This window comes from Diadema antillarum, unplaced genomic scaffold (genome assembly GCF_040938485.1).
Source record: "Diadema antillarum isolate AM-2024a unplaced genomic scaffold, OU_Dant_1.0 scf00000234, whole genome shotgun sequence".
NCBI lineage: Eukaryota > Metazoa > Echinodermata > Echinoidea > Diadematoida > Diadematidae > Diadema > Diadema antillarum.
In genome coordinates, this window is record NW_027271123.1 from 85,027 (window position 1) to 106,596 (window position 21,570).

A 21,570-nucleotide genomic window follows, 5' to 3' on the forward strand; every position below is an offset into this window, starting at 1 on the left:
TTCGTTATTCCGAAGGTTCGTTATTCCGAAGGTTCGTTTATCCGAAACACACAAATTCCCTAAACCATAGAGGTTCGTTAATCCGAAAACGAAAAAAGGTTTGTTGATTCGAACATTTGCGGCGTTATTCCGAAGGTTCGTTAATCCAAAAATGACATAGGGTTCGTCATTCCGAAGGTTCGTTAATCCGAAAATGAAATAGGGTTCGTTATCTCGAAGGTTCGTTGATCCGAAATGATATAGGATCCGAAATGATATAGGCAAGGGTCCGTAACGAACCTTCGAAGTAAGTCGAGCTTTGTTTCATTTTCGGATTAACGAACCTTCGGAATAACGAACCTTATTTCATTTTCGGATTAACAAACCTTCGGACTAAAGAACCTTACTAACGAACCTTCGGAATAACGAGCTGTAACCGTGATTTCATATCCGATTTGTTTAATTGGACCTTTTAAAAACTATGATTGTATCGAATCATTGAGAGCAATGAAATTTAACGGCCTTCTGTCCGCCGTATCAAAAGTGTGATGATAAAGGGGATGTGCGCATTGTCATTCGAAATACATGTAACTACATGTAACTCTACATTTAAGTAATTAGTCTGATTATTATAGCAACTGATTTTGGGATTGATAGTCACTACTGACAGTTTTCATTTTCATAAACGGCACCTGTCAATCTCACAGGCGTCAAGTCGAAGCACTCACACGTCATGAATTGACCATAACGTAAAATCGACAGAACTCTACACACAAGAGTTCTGTGATAAAAACACGCTGGGCACACAAGATGAGTATGTTTGAACCACATGGCGCACTCACTGCTGGCAGGGCAAGCACGTGCTTTGCTCATCGAACTGATCGTTTTTATAGCGATCATAATATCGCTGCACAGCAGAGATTCGTATTCCAATGCACAGTAGGCCTACTCTCTCTCTCTCTAAAAAAAAAAATAAAAAAAAAATGAAAACATTCACACCTGAAGGGGTGGATACATTTAAAACGGAGTCAATTTAGAGTGAAATTGGAGTGAATTTTGAGTGAAAATGTTCATTTTCACTCGGAGTGACCTCCGGGATCACTCGAAGATTTTGGAGTGCTATTGATGTAGCGCGATTCCGCTGCTTAAATGCATTCAGTTTTGCTCATAATCATTAATTTCATCCGTCTTTTTTTTTCTTGGAAAGCAAGCACTCCTTAAAGAGGGAAAACCCCGATTGGACAAATTGCGACGTAAACATGCATTGATATAGTTATGTGATACGTATAAACAATTTATCATGAAAGGAGAGAAGGGTACCTACAGTACATGTATCCAAGATAAACATTATGCATGCACGTGTAGTACCACTTCTCGGGGACTCGAGTAAAGTTAAACGCAGCTTTGTTGATTACATAATGCCACTCTGGTGGTTTCGCCATACCCTTCTCTCTCTCCTACGTTTTCTTTGTTTTCTCCCTCTCTTTGTCTTTGTCTTTTTTCCTACAAATCGTGTACTTTAAGAATAGACAGACGGTGTTAAACTTCAACTCAAGTGGCTTCTTAAGATCCGCGCCTCTTTCATCCATCTAAGGGACCGTGACACTATTGTGAATGACACAATTAAAAGCATCACACAAGGACTTTCACGCCTCGTTAGACCTTTAAGACTCAGATCTTTTTCTTTTTGTGTGTGTGTGTGTGTGGACGTGGACGCCATTGGGAAATATCAAGCTCGAGACAATAAGTGGCCACTTACAATATAATGACCGACCGATGTTGAAGGTAGATTAAATCAGTAACTAAGTCAGATATTGGGGAACCAGTAAATAAATAGGCAGCGATCGACACTTCGACGGTTTGCCAATCTAATGTGCAGCGATCGACGTCGAAAGTGTCAATCAAATACGTTATTTACGGTCGACGTCAAAGGTTGATAAAATCAGTCAGCAGCGATCGATGTCGAAGGTTGATAATCGGATGGGTGCTGTTCGTAATATTCCAAAGGTTCGTAATTCCGAAGGGTCGTTAAATTCGAAACACACAAATTCCCTAAACCTACAGGTTCGTTAATTCGAACGTTTGTGGCGTTATTCCGAAGGTTCGTTATTCCGAAGATTCATGAATCCGAAAATGAAATTAACGGAACAATATGCCTTCTGAATAACGAATCTTCGGACTAGAGAGTCTTCGGAATAACGAACATGGGAATAATAGCTACCGATGTGTAAGGTTGATAAAATAATTAAATAGCGACCAATGTCCAAAGTTGATTAGGTCATACCGTCCGACGTCAGTGATCGAGAAAACTATAAAGTAGCGGCTGATGTCGAAGGTTGATAAAATGAGGACAATTAAATCAAATAGGTATAGCGTCCATAATGTCGAGATCAAATAAAATTGAGCAGCAACGAAGTGTCGAAGGTTTATGCAATCAACTTGGTATCGCACGACGTCGAATGTTAAGCAAAATTATCTGATTTATCCGACATTTGTTTTAGCATTGTAAAGAGGCTAAAGTTACCGTTATTCATTCTGATCGTAAAAGCAATCATCCAACATTTACTAGTATTTTGACACCTTACGGAGCCGAATGTTACCGTTAATCATTTTCAAATGTTAAAGCAAACAACCGACATTCATTTCAGCATCTTACGGAGCTGAATGTTATCCTTTTTCATTTCCAAACGTGAAAGCAAACATCCGCTATTTATTTTAGCATCTAACTGAGCCGATTGATACCGTTAATCACTTCCAAATGTAAAAGCAGCAATCTGTTATTTATTTTAGCATCGTTCGGAGCAGAACATTACCGTTATTCATTTCCAAATTTAAAAGCAAACATCCGACAATCATTTTAGCATCGTACGGAGCCGAATGTTACTGTTTTTCATTTTGAACGTCAAGGCAGACATCAGACATTACTTTACCATCAAACGCAGCTAAATGTTACTGTTCTTCATTTCGAAATGTAATAGCAAATATCCGACATTTATTTTATTATATGGAGCAGACTGTTACTGCTATTCACTTCCAAACGTAAAAAGCAATCATCTGCCGTTTTTTGGGCATCTTCCGGAGCCAAATGTTATTGCTATTTACTCTCGAAAGTAAAAGCAAACACCCGACATCTGTTTAATCATCATACGGAGTTGAATATTAGTGTTATTAATTTCCGAACATCAAAGGGATCATTCGACATTTATTTTAGCATCTTCCGGAGCTGAATGTTATTGTTATTTACTTTTGAACGTAAAAGCAAACATCCGGCATTTATTTTTATCATCGTACAGAGTTGAATATTATTGTTATTCATTTCCGAACGTCAAAGCAAAGATCCGACATTTATTTTAGCATCTTCCGGAGATGAATGTTATTGCTATTTACTTCCGAAAGTACAAGCAAACATCCGACATTTATTTAATCATCGTACGGAGTATTATTGTTATTCATTTCCAAACGTCAAAGGGATCATTCGACATTTACTTTAGCATATTCGGGAGCTGAATGTTATGGTTATTATTTTACTTTCGAACGTAAAAGCAAACATCCGGCAAATTACTGATACTTTTCAAATGATTTTCGCGGATCGATTTCAGCTAATTTCCTTCATGTAGCCGATGGTTGACGGGAGAGTTTGATTTTCATATCATTAATTCCGCGCTGGAGCGCTCGGGCAAATGCGGGTGTTTAGACGAGCGTGAAAGTGCGGGCGACTTCCCTCGTCTGTACGCGTCCAAACGCCCGCGTATAACCTCGTACGCCCGGACGAAAGGGCTTCCCGCATTTGCCCTAGGGGTTTGCGTGACGTTTCCCGCGGTCGGCACTGTATTCCACAAACAACGTATATATATATCGAGAGCAGTACGGGCACTCCCACAATCTGAATCAACGCATTTCTGGCCATTTCTGGGAGAACATTATTTTGTTTAGTTGTCATGGGGTGATGATACGTGTTTGGAGAACTTCAGGTTTGATACCAGTAGTAGTTTTCACGTACAGTGTACTAGTTTCATCAGGGAGGGGGAGGTGAGAGACCACGAGCCGACAGCTGTCTATACCGTGTACGAGTACTCTCCTGGCCAGTGACCGACGTGCTCTCCATACACGTTCCAAAGAGGGATCGGGAGCGCGCGTAAACTCCCGGTGCAATCCGATACCGAGAGTCACGTGATGAAAAATCGCGATATTTCTGCAGCTTGGGTTTACACTCGCTAACTTTGCCTCAAACTTCGCGATGTTTCAAAAAATCGCACTCCGGCTGGCGATTTTTCGGGCGATGTTTCGAGGGCGTTTGGGTGTAGTTGCTTAGCAACTTACAATGTACACCCAAATGTCGCGATTTTAGAAAAATCTCGATTTTTCCAAGCAAGTGTAAATGGGCCTAGTGTATTACATTTGTTTTTGTTTTTTATTGGTTTATCTGCTCAAGGACCTCAATAAATTCCACAAATCTATAAATGGCACTATCAATTTAGTTACTATACTATGTGCAACTATATTAAAAAAATCATCTGGAATGCCCCTTTAGACATACCCAAATCTATTTGCAGGCACATCACATGCATATAGCATTGGACATCAACATTTAAGTATTTCAAAAATACAATGTATACATGTGTATTTGTACAACATGTATTTCAAACAAACGATTACTGTAATTTGTAACATCAAACAAGAGATTTGTCAGAAATGACGGCTAGGATTATGATTCTGCACACATTTAATTACTTAAAGTGTACCAATACCCTGGAAATCAAATTTGTGTACACCTAGAATACACAAAAACAGCCATAATTCACCTGTGATAGCCCCTGAAAGTACAATGTATACAAATTCTGATAAATTTATCAGATCATATCTCTATAACAATTTGGCACTTGTGCTCTGCACATTTGAGTTCTGCTCTGCAAGTGCCGGTACTGACATGTGTGCATTCTAGCAATATTCATATGTTTTTAAGAATAATATCGAGATTACATGTCAATCGGTTACTGAGGTATCGATCGAAGTATATGCCCACGCATATCACTATCGTTCAGGACGAATTTGGGGGGGGGGGAATTGACAGCCTGATCGTTCCATTAACTAGTCTATTTCAAGCCATTTTTGTTTTTGTATGTACTCTTTAAAATTTTCATTTAAACCCCAATAAGTAAAAATCGGAGTGACAAAAAAATCTAACATTTTGCAGAGGATGTCTCAAATACATTCTACAAATATAGCAAACATGATTACTACTCAGGGTATTGGTACACTTTAAGATGCTACTCTACGATCCAATGTAAATATCAAGATTATAATGTGACTTTTTTTTCTTTTTCTTTTTTTAAACCACAAAAATTATGTACCTGAGTGTGGTGCACTGCTAAATACACACAGGTACTACTGCAAATGTAATAGTGGATTGGAAATGCATTAATTTCTACTCTGTGTATCAGAAAGTAATAGACATCTGCCAAGCAGTGGGAAATGAAACCTTTTGCTTGTGTTTCAACTGTGTGTCTGTGTATTTCTTTGTTTTGTTTTGTTTCTTTAGACACATGCCATTGATCTGCACCATACAAGTAGCTGTAATGGATCAACTTACCTGTTAAGAAGGACAGTTGAAGGGCTCTGCTTCACACTGAGTAATCCTGATAAGAATTCAACAGCTTTAGGAAGGAGTGTCTGAAATTCAAAGAAATCATAATATGACATATATGGCATATATTCTATTGAAGACTACTAAACATATGAAGATGTTGCATAATACAAAAATTGAAATCAGTCAGCTCAATAAAATCCAAACTTTCAAAGAGATCTAAATTCTATAGTCTATACTCATGAAAGCAATCATACAGCATTATACAATTGTATTTGCAGGTGTCACTTTTCTTAACCTTTTGACCAAAGAAAAGATTCTCTCAAGAGAAGTTACATGCAGTAATTGTCATCAAAATGAACAACACCATGATTTCTGGCATTAGGTCCTTGGATTTACATCATGCTATAAACTGCCATTATACAGTAGCGCTGTTGTATATCGTGTGATTATTTTCTTCTACAAAAGTTGCTGGAATGCACACAAATAATCTGGGCAAAATGCAATGATAAACAACAATTAATTCTTTTGCAATGACTACATAAATTGTACACTGAGAGAGTTTCTATCTTAGTAAATGAGGAACTTGAATTTAACATAAATTTGTAAAAACCAAAATGAGAGAGTGGCAGAAGTACAAATGAAAAAGCCAACACATTTATGATTTTAATTAGCAGCGAGTCCTCTGGTATCCCATGGTGTTGCCAAAACAATCAATTTGGTCATGATGCCACATTATCATAATTGGATTGGTATTTAAAGGAATTAATTCTTTTTGTAACTGACTATATGACATGTGTCTACATGTACAGTATCTTCAGCTCTTCCATGAGAAGAATACCATGCATCTTCAAGGAAACTTTAAAATTGGTGAAATTTCTGTACGGTAAACAAATGAGAAGTACTTAGCATGTGAAGTCATCTGCACTTGACATAGTCCTATTTTGAGGTGTCTACTGTACACGTCATCATTTTTGATAAGTCATTATGAATGACTTAAAACAAAATGGATTCTACTTTCTTTACATTTTCAAAAATTCCTATCATCATTTTACTGCTCATTACATGTACAACTATCTTGAGGTGTCTACACTGCATCATTTTGATGACTCATCTTGAATGACATTTAAAATCATTCCAACTCTCTGAATTTTTAAAATTCTGCGCAAAATTCTCACTGACTGTTGTTCCTGTATCACCATTTACACTCATGACAAAAAAAAACTTTTATCTTGACCTGAAAACACAGGCAACTTATATCAGTCCATCAAACTGCAATGGAGAAATGGCAGGGGTTGGAAGTTGAATGTACTGTAAAACGAGGAATGTTCACGTGCATTTTAATTTTGCGAATTTCGCAAGAGCCAAGATTCACGAAATTTAAATGCACATGAAAGTCCTTGTCTACACTATGCACAATGAATGTTAGAGGCAAATTTCATGCCGCAAACAAGGCCATCGGCTCCACTTCGTGAAAATTTCAAGCCACAAAATTATTGTGTTTTACGATACAAGGCTGGTACCCTAACCTAGGGAGGCTTGTCCTGAAAGTTGCTTCATGAAAAAGAAACTGAGACAAGCTCTGACATGATAGAGATCTAGTAGAGTAATGACCTTCTCAATGAACAGTGGGAGTCTTTGAATCCCACATATACATTTGGAAAAAAAAATGCAAATATCTTAAGCCAAGGTGATTTCAAAATATTCCTGCCTTGCACTTCTGTACTGATAACAATGATATCACAGGGACACTGATGAGAATAATAAGAAGTAACTGCAAAAAAAAATGTGTTTTTACCATGGCAACATTCTTTCCACTATTTTTCAAAACAAGACATCATGCACAACTACACTTTATCATGACTGCATGTGCCAATTTCTACGTAATTGCCCCAAAACTGAGGGAACAGTTTGATCCATATGAGTTTGTATAATTGAATTAAAAAATGTTGTGCTACACATTTCTTCACATTTACAACAACAAAAAATGGCGTCTTTAAAATACTGTCTAGATGTACACGTGTACATGTAACTGCACATAACAGCAATCACATGTTAAATTCCTATTCAATTTCTCAAAACAGAGTATTCTGATCCACAAGGTTTGTATAATTTGTATGCACAATATTGCTGCCATGGCAACACATTACTTGACACTCAAGGTGTCTTGCATACATATGTACAACATATTGTAGCAATCACATATCAGCATTTTGTATGACTTGTATAAACGATGCTGTTGCCATGGCCACACATTGACACCCACAGCTTCACAATTTCATTGATCACACGTGCCAATTATCGAAAGTGAATTGTTTTAAATCTGAGAGAATGTACTGTACATGTAGTTCGATCCACTACATTTTCGTATGATTTCTGTGAAACTTTGCCGTTACCATGTAAAGCATTACCCAATACTGACAACAACAAAAATGTTGTCTTGCACATCTACCTATAACAGCCATCACATGTGCCAAATTTTATATTAATTGGTCAAAAATTGAGTGAGTAGTTTCATCCACAAGATTTTGCAATGAACCGATTGACAGTTTAACGATTGCCCGGACACCAAACCTCAGAGTGATTTTGTATGTTGTACCCTTAACCCTATAAAGCCCAAGCTATTTTGACCCCTTCCAGGCCCAAGGGGGGCACATTGTGCCCCCCCCCCCCCACTATATAACTTCTTTTTTTGTATGATGTATGACCATCATATTTGGCACACGGGTAGAGCAACTCATAGTCCCGACATTTAGAATTTCTCAAGGTCATCCACTGAGGGCGCTATTTACCAAAATATACAGAAATACATAGGATATATGTTAAAATCATGCTTTTTTCTTTTTATTTCTTTATCCCAAGTATGTTTCTATTTTATATCAATCATTTTCATATTTACCACAAAGGAAAAGCAAGTCAACCTTCACTATTTGTTATGGTTGAAATTTCTCAAGGTCAACATGTGGGGCGCTATTCATTACAATATAAAGAAATATATAAAACCTATGATGAATTGCTTGGAATAGGTACATTGGTATCACATTTCATATTTCCAAAATATTGAAATTTTGAGTTTGCAGATTGATGATATGATAAACAAATGACATTACAGGCAAAGCTTGTGTGAAAATAACACAAAATAAAAGGGTAGTCTTTGAAAAATGCTGTATTTTCGATTATTTCTATTATATCTATTGTTTGATGCCTACATTTGTATGTCATATAAAAATAAAGGAAATAATAAGAAGAGCATTTCAGGGTAATTCACAACCATAATTACTTCACATTTTGGTCCTTTAGCACATTACAGCCAAGAAAACCCCCATTTCATCCTTTATTATACTATTAACTAAAATTGGAACAGAAAATCATGCAAAATCTGACGAACATGGTTGTCAGTTTATGGTTGCCATGGCAACCAGAAATATCGGACATAGCAAAATTATATATCAAAATGTTTGCAATAAGGTTCTAGGATAAGTCACCAAATTTGGTTGGAATTGAGTAAAGATTGTAGGAGTGGCAAACAAAAATATGGTAGGGGGGCACAATGTGCCCCACCCCCCCCCCCCCTTGGGCTTTATAGGGTTAAACACTATGGGTGTGTATGTGTGTGTGTGTGGGGTGGGGGGATATAAAAAACCAAGCAGAGAGTGCACAGGGTGACAACATTAATACAAGGCCAAAGGGTCTCCACGTTTTTGTCTACCTCCCCCTTATTCCCTGTCTGCTTTCTCTTTGTCTTTCCTTCTGCTACATAAAACTGACAAATGTACCTGGTACTCTTCTTCTCTGTAGATAATTAACACAGTAACACTATATCACCTGGCCCACTTGTGGCACTTTCTTCTGCTATTGTAAGACCTCTCCAGTACAACTGTAATTTGCACTTGTGGGGAAAACAGTTTGCACGTCTCTCTTTTTCCTTGTTCAAGCTTCAAGGCAACTTTTCTTCTGTTCTATGAGCATCTTGGGAGGACTTCAAGTTTAAGCTTGATATTAATTGGGAATTCTCCTGCATATTTTGTTCACAAGTTCTAATATTAATGGAGTCAAAAGGGGCCTGGGCTTTCGATCCTAGCAGAATCTTCATCAGAGGCAAAATGACCATTTCATTTGACCAGGTCATGAATTTTGCCTGTGACAAAGATTCTGCTAGGATCCGAAAGCTCAGGCCCCTTTTAACTCCACACTCCATTGGATCGCCACTATTGGATAAGTAGTTTTTAGCAGCTTTTTTTTTGTTGCTACACTAAGTTCTGATATTCATAAAATCACATTCATAATTTCTTCATAAAGCAGCCTGCTCTGATTAACATTAGAATGTTGTATCCCTTTTTACTATGAAAAAAAAAAAGTAAATCAAATTTAACAAATTGAATTAACACAGTCTGCAAATTAAAACCTTTCCCCATTACGAACAAAAGAAATAAGTTCTAGTTTCATTTTTCTCTTTCAAATTTTCATGTCTATGCAATGTATGTTTCTGTTATCAATACTGCAATTATTATCTGTAGGCTGTACAGTTTGGATACAATCCACACATAAATGTAGGCCTATACAAGGTGTTACATTAGGTATAATGTATACAATGTACATTATGTTATATAGTATTCACATGTAAACAAAACCTGTGGCTGTACATGGAAGAGGCCCTACCTTAATGACAGTAGACTCCGCAATGGAGAGTGCTTCAATTGAGGCATCATATTCCACATGGATCCTTAGTGGGTGAGACACACTCCTCTCAGATCGATGGGTCATTGACTCCAACTCCACACCAAATTTCACCTGGTATATGTCAAAAAAATAATGAATTACTGACAAACAACAACAACAAAGTAATTCACTCTCGTACCAGTCTGATCATGAAGGGGTGGGGGAGCACACTTGGCTGTCTAGTGAGATGTATGACAGCCGCATAACTTCTTATTAGTGAAAGTTGTATAAAAAATCATATCATATACACAACCATAAAATAGCATAATTTGGGATCATGAAAAGGAATGCTATCCTATCCAGGTATGTGTTTAAAAGCAAAATAGTACAGAGCAAAATAAATCCCTGCAAATCCAATACAATTGAGAACCAAATGTTGGCAAGACTTCCTTATGCCCTCCCTCCCCCCCCCCCCCCCATCATACACCCCACCACTTGTGAAATGTGTGCAAGTGTGTGCATCTGTGTGTATAAAGCTAGCAAGGATTCTGTAGGGTAGTGTACAATGTAGAGTGGTATGGCAAAATTAGTGGGGGGGGGGGGGGGGTTGGGGAGACATAAGTCTTTCCCAAATATGTACAGTTGGTTCGTTTTCCTGAAAAAAAAATTGATTTTATGCCTCCATCCAGTAAAAACTCCATGCATCTTTAACAGGTTTCATGCATCAAATGATTTTCCTCCCATAAACAATAGCGGGTATCACTACTTTTAATATCCATCCAATTGAAAAGATGATGCACAGGTTTATAAATTGGTAGAGTTACACTGTATGTGACCATAGTAACTTTGAAATGGTTCATAACTTTTTTAGAAAAAAGTGTTATGAACTTGCTAATTTTAGCTCTAAAGAGTTCAAACCATGCCGATGGTGCTTTTTTCCTCACCCATTGTATGCAAACTCGATTATGAAAGTATACCAGTAACATTCCAGCAATTGCCTGTAAATATCTAGAGAGGAACTCGGAAAGCGCAGACCTCTGCATTTAAAGTAGCTCATATCCACCCATGTACACACATGCTGAAAATCGCCCTTATTTCCCAATAGTAAAAGAGCCTTTCTCTGTTTCGTTGTGTCTCATTTGCAGAGTTTACACTGTACCTAATCAGCAACTCATTGCACGCTGTGCCTGGCTTAAGATCGAGCACACTCTCAGTGCACGTATGCACACCTCAAAATAATATGCGTGCAGCTCAAATTCCCTCACTTGGCCATTTGGTACCCTATTTGCCAATGATAATCCTTCAAAACTATTTTTTTAAAAAGTATCCTGGATCCAGACATGACGGTTATCCAGATTACAACAAAACCAAAAATTTCATGGTGAACAATCATCTGTTCCTTGTTGTGCCATCCAAAAGACACATAATGATCAGTGATGATCAAGTAACTTTTCCTGGCACTACAAACAGACCATGACTAGTGCTGCTCATGTAACAAGTTTCACCCAAAGTCCCACCATGCCAAGAGTCAAGACTGTTTAAATTCTTTTTAAGTTATTTTACAAAAGGACAGACAGACAAACAATGCCAGCGCAAAAAAACATTACCTCCTTGGCAGAGGTATTCATAAAGTAGATTATAATAGGTAACTAGAAAAGCACTCTGAGAGCGCAGACCTCCGCCAAGCAGCTACTTTCCACCGATGATCTTAAACTTCCCACAGAAAATTTTTCTCCTCTCCACCACTTGGGAAAAGCTAATTGGGCTCTTCCATAGAGATCAGTGATTTCCACCCATAGGTGTACTATCTATGCTGAAAAATCACCCGATTTCCCAAGGCAATAGAAGCCTTTATTACGTCATTCCCTTTGCTGCGTGGCGCACCTCCAGCCAGCAGAAACTAGAGCACGCACTTTAGTGCGCGTTTAAAACCTCAAAAATGCACAGCTTGAACTCCCAAGTTCATTGACTCTAGAGTAACTGCGTCAGTAAGCGGCCGTGCAGCCGTTCGCGGCAGGTACAACATACACGGTAATATACAGCTAAACACAGCATTGCACTGTTACATGCACACTACACATATACTAACACACTAGCAATCAACAAAAACCAACCGATAAAATGGGCACGATCTCTGACGAAAGTGAAATTTTCTCACCTAAATGACAACATATCGCATCCAAAATGAAATTTTCGGTACTTCTTAACATAACAGTTAAGAAACAATGGTCCAAGAAACTGGATTTTTTGTCGTTTTCTCGATGTTCGTGGATTTTGAAAACATATCCTCACGTAAAATAGAATTTTCGCGAGCCGATGTGGGCCGCCATTTTTTTCGGAAAGTGGATGTTACCATCGAAAAAAAATGAGAAAAACACGAGAAAGACATCAACAACACCGCCAGAATTGCGATCTTGTTTGCGGCCAATGCATGTGCGCACGCTATTTTCACGTGCTTTCGCAATGGGAATTGGCGCTTACGCAATGTTCGCGAGACATGTGAAGGCGTTCAGCTAAAGATCGCGGAGCACGCGCGTATTGCATAGGGATTGTACATCGTGCCGCAAGCAGAAATACTACGTCGCATATCGCCCTTATCGGCGAAAATTGTGCCGGGTTTTGCCCTGGTAAATCATGAAAACTGCATTGGTCAGTGGTAAATTTCTTTCATGAAAACAATTGCGTTAATGAATAATCTTGTCTATGATATATGAAATGGTTGAAAATAATTTGCCTGATTTGTTTACAAGTTGGAAAAACTCTTAACAATGCTTAAACTGCCGCAAACGGGATATTTTACTCTACCTGTCAAAATATCAAAAATCCTTCATAAATTCCCCCAAAATTCCTGGATCACTACCAAAATTTAATCGTTTGTTACTTGTGTCATTCTCAAACTGACTAACTAATTAATTAACAAACCAACGGTAACGAAAACATAACCTCCCCCTCGGCGGAGGTAATTAGTAGTAGATAGTCATTGGCATGGTGGTAGTTCACGTCGCGTCCTGGCGCATGGCTTGCCACGGCCACACCAAAGGCCACACGTCACACAGCACGAGTGCAGCTGTTGATGCGATGTTATGTTGGGGCCTAGTTCCAATATTCACTGACATATAATCTGATGTGTGGGACTACACCTTACTAGTGTCCGTTCAGCAACACACAAAAATCATATCAGAATACCTGAGATGGCTGAGGAGGTTTGTGAACACAAACATGACTGTCTGCGATGACAAAACACAGGTATATCACATAAAGTACGATATTCCAATCCTCCATTGCTGAATGCGATGCAGCAGTAATCATGATAAGGCGGGCAGACCGCTTGGAGACATATCCGCTACCTTGTCAACACCATTGAGCCCGTACCGTGCGTAGTACCGCGTATACTGTACTTGAGGACCACCAGCAGCAAAACACATGTAATTGAGCATGCACGTACACGCGAGTACACTGCGCTCTCATCGTACCGGCCGGACGAACAGGCTGGGCAGGCCCCCGCCCCCACACCCCGACATCGTTTGTTATGTGAAGCGCTTTGATGGTTGACAGCGTACCATGATACCCACTACCATCACACTAGCCCAAATCACGGGATGTTGTCAGACAGATGGGGATTAGGGAACGGAGACCCAGATCATGGTCCGAGCTTGGCAAGGCGACCACGATGTCCGCTCAGTAATCATGACTTGATGGGAGGAACCTCTGAAGCGGGCAGAAAAACACCCATCCACGCCACGGAAGTTAGGGAGCAGGGATAGTGAGCGGGGTATATAGGGAGCGGGGATGGGGATCCGAGCGGAGGGGGGCCGGGGGGGGGGGGGGGGGGAACTTTGAGTGTGGGAAGGGGTAAAAAACAACATTTGCGGCAAAGAGAGCTGCGAGATCAAACTGATCATGTGGGATGATAGTCGTGGGTCTCTTTCCCATTTGCGACAAAAGACAAGTGGGAGAAAAAGAAATGAAACTGCCTCATTCGAAAAGACTGAGGCCGCGGAACGCCCCCCCCCCCCTCCCCCTCACACACACACACAAAACACAGACTAAGGGAAAAAAGCGCTCCGCTGCCCCTGTATTATATCCATATGGGGGGCAAACATATAATTTTGCTTCCCTGCCCCCCCCCCCCCCAATAATTCGAGATGTGGGAAATTTGCTTGCTTTTTTTTGTAGAAAATTGTCCAAGTAATATTTCTCCCGAAATATGCCAGAATGTTGAATTTCAATTCTGAAAATGCAAAATCTTCCTCGTATGGGAGGGGGATACCTCCTCCCACACTCTTCCCCGCTCGGTTCTTTTCCATTATACACTTTTGAGATTGACAAATTTCCGAATATTTCATCAAAAAATGTACACCAGATCTGTCCCTTCATTACAAAGTCAAATATTATGGCTACAGCACTTTGGGGATTGACGTATTCCACGAAAAGTGTGCACCAGATCGTTGGATTGCAATCATAAAAATGCAAAAGCTCCCACATCATGTCGGAAAGGGATACCCCCTGCCACATCCTTAATAGAATTCCCACTTGGTCTCCTTCCAGCATTTAGATTACAGACTTACTGCACTTCTCTTATAAAAATGTCAGGATATTCCACCAAAAGTGTGCGCCAGATCGTTGAACTTTAATTGTAAAAATGCAAAAGCATCCTCGAATGGAAGGGGGTATACCCCGCCAGGCCCTCTGACCCTCCCTTTGCTTAGTCTCACCCCCCCCCCCCCAACTTGATGCATGGAGATTGAAAAGTGAGCATCAAATCGTTCTATTTTAATCTAAAAATGCAAAAGCTCCGTCGTGTGGGCGGGGAATACCTCCTCCCCTCCCACCCCATCACACATTGATGACGCACATGCGGAACAAGAGCTGAGATACCCAGATTTAGTCATCCACATTTCTAGAAATATTTATTCTTCTAACTTTTTTTATAGGAAAAAAATCAAAACATTTAACCCAAAGTGTGCTCCAGATCGATGAATTTCAGGTCTGAAAATGCGAAATCTTCCTCGTGTGTGAGGGGTGATCCCCCCCCCCCCCCATCGCACACACTCACCCTCCCTCCGCTCGGTTGCTCACCTCACTCGCACATTATCTTCAAAGTTTTGCCCCCCCCCCCCCCATCGTAAAATCGGATTAACGTCCCTGCATCAGGCTCCCACTCACTGCACTGAAAGTGGGTTCCATGACATTTTTGCTCCTGCGACAATTGAATTGCTCCCATGAAATATCTGCACATAAGCCAAACATACATCCTACGATATATAATATAATCATAATCATAATCATAACATCAAACTAAACCTAAAACTCTATCACTTAACCCTAACCATATAACTCTAAGTCCCTGGAGGAAACAGGGAAGTGAGAAGGGTCACCTCCCTGAAGACCGGAGCATTTTGTTGCAGGAGCAAATAATGTCGTGTCACATGAAAGTGGGGTAGAAAGTGAGGTATATACAGCCTCTCAGAGTCTATATACTATGATATACCAGGGCCCTGTTTCATAAAGCTGTTCGTAAAGTTACGAACAACTTACGAGCGACTGGTGATCTGATGTGCTATGCTTATCAGAATTTCCATCATTCAGCACAAGAACTGATCACCAGTCGCTCGTAAGTCACTTGTAACTTTACGAGCAGCTTTATGAAACACCCCCCCCCCCCGGACCTCCCTGAATACACTGTAAAAACATCGGTGTTAGATTTAACACCACGGGTGTTAAATCTAACACCGATCAAACTTCAATAAAGGACCACACCCACAGGTGTTAAAAATGCACTGTGATGGTGTTGAAAAGTGTTCACTTGACACTTCGTGGTGTTATTTTGACACTGTACCTGGTGTTATTTTGACACTGTACTGGTGTTAATTCAAAAATGACACCACATGGTGTTGATTTGATATTTGTTGGTGTTAATATCAATGGTTTAACACCCGTCCAGCTTCAATAAGAGACCACACCAGCTGGTGTTACTTTGGTGTAAATTTATTTTCACATTTTTTCAAAAATCTAGTATTTTAATGTAAAATTCTTGATCGTCTTGTTTAAATTAAAAATCAACAAGAAGTGCAGTTACTAAGAAACTCTTCAAAAAACAGTTTAAAATTTGGAAATGACACCCGGAGGTGTTAATTTAACACCATAAATGAGCACCGAAAATTTAACACCAGCTCGGTGTTCACTATTTAACACTGGACTTTTTGCAGTGTATACTCCTGTCACCCTCCCCTCCCCTTTTCATAAGACCCCAATATATTATGTCGAGCTGCAATGTCCATCTTCTCATTCCGCCTGTAATTAAGTGCAAAGTGAACTTATCTCGCACATCAATTAAACCTGATTTTAGTCAAGCTGTTATTAAAAACAGCGGCACTATTTTTCATCTGACCCAGTGTAGGGCCTTTACAACAGATGTGCTTACTAATTGGCCATGCTGTATCAAACCCATTTAATCACAGGTCTGTACCTATATTATCGAGGACCCCAAGTAATCTCGGTAATTACCTCGTTCATTTTATGCGTGTAGGTCAATCTAATGATACACTGTCATGTACCACTTGCTTGAATGCCGTATAATTTCAAGCCTACAATAGTTAACACTGCAGCATTATACTCATGCTCCGGTGTGCAAGGTAATGGGAATGACACCATTTATGTATCTGCGTCTTATACAATTTGTATACTTGTATACACTATTGTATTGATCAAGACAGGAATGACCTTTTGTTACTTCATAATGCTGTATTTTGTGTGTGTGTGTGTGTGTGTGTGTGTGTGTGTGTGTGTGTGTGTGTGTGTGTGTTAACGACGTGTTTGTTGGAGTGTTTTTGTTTGTTTCATCTCTCTCTCTCTCTTTCTCTCTGCGTGTGTATATGTGTGTGCATACGTTTAGGCCTATGTTGTATATTCTGTCTATTTGTGTGTTTGTCTGTCTGAATGCAGAAAATTGAAAAGTTATTATTTTTTTATCATAACATCCTGTTAATGACTCGTTTATCGGTAGAAATCAATATGCATTAATTCATGTGCATGATGTGAGGCTGAAAATTTTGTTTCCTTCGCAATAAACTTTCTATTCAAACAGATTCACACATCCAATATGTACTACAAGCTTGATGTAAGACCGTATTGGATTGTGATGTTATCATTATTCAGATGTAGTATGCCCATGAGTAGTTGCCCATGTAGTTTATTTATTCATGACCAAAATTACATATAATCGCTGGTAGGTCTATATGTTGAGTTTGTGTCACAAGCACTCTCACATATTAAGAGTCAAAACTTATACCCAATGACGTATCTATCTAATGCCATCAATAATAAACTATATAATATATGAAGGATTATAGTATACATAAAGTGCATCTCAGCCCTTCCCTTCCTCACTTGAAACAGCTATATAGGAGCACAAAAAAATCACTTTCAGAAAGCAGGGGGAATAATCGCTACCCTTAACATTATGCCAGTATCAAGTTGATGGAATGTGTAATTTTCATGAAAAATGATTTGTGTGTGTGTGTGTGTGTGTGTGTGTGTGTGTGTGTGTGTGTGTGTGTGTGTAATTCCCTATATATTTTCTTTATATTGTTGTCCACACATACGTCATAACCTCTTATAGTAGTATCCTCATCCTGCGGTTCTAACACCAAAACTTTAAGTTGAAAACAGACTCATAAATTCATAATTTTTGCATCGATTGTCCGATTTTCCTCAAACTTTCACTGATGTGTTCTACTAATGTTGCTGCTTTCACTCAATCGACATTGCTCTTTTGGGTTTTGGGCCATCAGGCGCGACACGTCTTTCCCGCTGACGGTGTGACGATCACCCACAACTTGACATCACGCGGGGCATCGTGAGCCCGGTTAGTGATGACGTATGTATGAATGAGTGTCATATGAGGGAGAGCGTGGAGTGATTGCTCATCGCTTCTCGTTGTCATTTGAGCTGCTTGATCGACAACAATTGGGTAATACATAAACACAGATAATCCGATTTGAATTATCGTCTTACTTAAAGGGATGGTATAGTTTTGGTTGAGATGAGAGTCAGCTTTTAACTTTTTGCGAATTGATTAGAAACCACTTAAAGGACAAGTTCACCTTCATAAACATAAGGATTGAGAGAATGTATCAATATTAGCAGAACACATCATTGAAAGTTTGAGGAAAATCAGACAATCCGTTCAAAACTTATGAATTTTTGAAGTTTTTGTGCAGTAACCGCTGGATGAGAAGACTACTGCAGTGTATGAATAACTTAGATGTCACATGCGTACAACAATATAAGGAAAATATAAAGAGAATTTTACAAAATTCCATCTTTTGAAAAAAGTACACATTCCCCTGACTCGTTACCGACAAATGTTATAGGTAATATTATTCCCCCTGCCTTTAGAAAGAGGCAAGTCAAGTGCTCTTTTATTATGCGAAAAAAGTCAAAATATGTTGAATTTTCTTTTACATTTTCTTTATACTGTTGTACGCATATGACTCACAAGCTGTACTAGTCTCCTCATCCAGCGGTTCCAACACAAAAATTTTAAAAATTCATAACTTTTGCATCGATTGTCCAATTTTCCTCAAACTTTCACTGATGTGTTCTACTAATATTGTTGCATTTTCTCAATCCTTATGTTTATGAAGGTGAATTTGTCCTTTAAGAAATACTTAAGAGCATACAATAATATAAGAGAAATTAAAAGCTCAATTGATGAAAATCGGTATTGAAATGTCTGAGATATCCAAAAACAAATTAAAACAAGGCGTTCTTAAAAGGTGGGTCCCACCTTTTGTTAAGATCGCTTTGTTTTGGATATCTCAGCCATTTCAAAACAGATTTTCATCAAATAAACCTTGAATTCCTCTTAGAATTGTATGCTCTTTAATATTTCACACTGTTTTCTCATTATCTTACAAAAACAAGTTGGAAACCTGCAGTCCCATCTCAACCAAAACTATATCATCCCTTTAAAGGCAGTTGTTAGAATGAAGAAAACAAAAACTGAATACCGAAACCCAAGAGGTATTCTTGATGCAAATCTTTTCGTGGGTGTAATGTGTCACATCTACATACAATCGCCTGAAATAATGTATACATTTTAAAATAATCAAATCAATATTGTCTATCATAATCGTATGTATAGATGTACGTGTATATTCTTTCATTAATTCATTTCATTCAGTCATTTTTCTATTTCCAAAAAAAATAATAACATTTCACCAGTAGGCCCCTACATTCTCTACATAAATTGAGTGTATGAATTACATAACAATGTGCAATACATTAAACGAAGCTAAAGTTTTGCAAAATATTTTGATTTTGTGAAAATGCTACGAATGGGGAGGAAATGCTGGAAATGAGAAGTAGGCCTATAGACTCTATTCATGTACTAATTGAGAAGTCATATGGTTTAATGCTTGAATGTTAAGTGTGAAGATTAATCGAGTGCTTGAGAGACAGAAGGGTGTAACAAATTTTAGACCTACAGGCCCATATTAATCCACTTTTATTCTTACGATTGTGTTTATCTTTGGACAGAATATGTAATATCATTAAAGGACAAGTTCACCTTCATAAACATAAGGATTGAGCGATTGTAGCAATATTAGTAGAACACATCATTGAAAGTTTGAGGAAAATCGGACAATCCGTTCAAAAGTTATGAATTTTTGAAATTTTTGTGCAGTAACCGCTGGATGAGAAGACTACTGCAGTGTATGAATAACTCAGATGTCACATGCGTACAACAACATAAGGAAAATATAAAGAGAATTTCACAAAATTTCATCTTTTGAAAAAAAGTACACATTTCCTTGACTCGTTACCGACATATGTTATGGGTAATATTATTCCCCCTGCCTTTAGAAAGAGACAAGTCAAGTGGTCTTTTATTATGCGAAAAAAGTGAAAATATGTTGAATTTTCTTTACATTTTCTTTATACTGTTGTACGCATATGACTCACAAGCTGTAGTAGTCTCCTCATCCAGCGGTTCCAACACAAAAATTTTAAAAATTCATAACTTTTGCATCGATTGTCCAATTTTCCTCAAACTTTCAATGATGTGTTCTACTAATATTGTTGCATTCTCTCAATCTTTATGTTTATGAAGGTGAACTTGTCCTTTAAGATCTAGTTTGTTACCATCATGTCCGAACTTTACGTACCCACTCAAAAGACTATGGTTGTACTATAGATGGATACCTCAGAGGGAAGGGGAAAGAGGGGATGAAGAGTTTACAACCAAAAAGAGTGTGGGAAAATGAGGAAGGAGGGAACAAAAATAAAGAAAGCAAAAGGATCGAAGTGGGGCAAAAAAGAAGAAACAGAAAATTTGGAGGAAAGAGATGAGAGAGTTCAAGAAGCCTATAGGTCAATGGATTCATCAATGGTCAAAACCCATGCAGAGACGATTAGCCATATAGCAAGGCAGTATAAACGTGTAAATCAAGTACGAAAGTGGGAATTGCTGGCAGCAGAACTGACTATACCCCGGTGAAGGCACGTACATAATAGTATAGTGCACGCTGTATAAAATGAAGATATAATTGGAGATGGAATACCATGCTGACGCAGCCTAGAAGAAGAACCAACAACAATAATTAATTTCTTTCTGTTGCATCATAAGATTTAATTCAAAAGAACGTTTCATTCTTTCGCATGAATTCAATGAAGGTGCATTTTTGATGTCCATACTGAGTGGGTTCCAGTGGGTCAGATAAATAATCGGACCCGAAAAGTGTAGAATTATCGAAATCTCACAACTCACCTTCTTGCCTTCTCCGATCCGAGGAGACGAGATCTCGGACGAGATCTCGGATCTCGCCTTCTGGTCTTGTCGTTCTCGGACCCGAAACAGTAGTAAAGGCGAGAAACCATCTCGTCTTCTCGGTGGTACTTAAAAGATTCCGTAATAAATTCCTCGCCAACAACCGTCACTTTACCGCCTGTTACTCCGGAGTGAACGAGAGGGAGACATCGCTTTCAATCACTGACATCCCATGTTTTCTCTCAAAGAAGTTTCTCATACTTGATTTTGGCTTCTTCGAACATCGAACTCGAACATTTCTCATCCAGTAATTCAATCTCCTACTACCCGGGGCCAATACCCAAGACAATTCTTGATAAACTTTCGACACGAAATCTGACATACGTCAAGTCGTCGACGGAGCTCTCATCGTCCAGTTTTTGTTTGTTTGTTTTCTTTTTTAAAGCATTAATAGATTCCTGAACTCTTCGATATACTTCCTTCCTCCTCTTTATACACTAATCCATCATCAGGCGCGCCGGAAGCAGTTTTGGATTTGGGGGGGGGGGGGGGGCAAACATTGAAGGGGGCTCAA

At 38.8% G+C, this 21,570-nt stretch overlaps 1 protein-coding gene across 1 annotated transcript in view; it reads left to right on the forward strand.

Annotated features, from left to right (window-relative positions):
* Positions 1-18,084, forward strand: part of LOC139724848 (uncharacterized) — a 53,006-nt gene extending 34,922 nt beyond the window's left edge. The window contains exon 10 of the mRNA XM_071635970.1: positions 18,016-18,084. Within this exon, the coding sequence (XP_071492071.1) occupies positions 18,016-18,084 (69 nt within the window). The remainder of the gene's footprint in view (positions 1-18,015) is intronic.
* Positions 18,085-21,570: the final 3,486 nt, after the last annotated feature.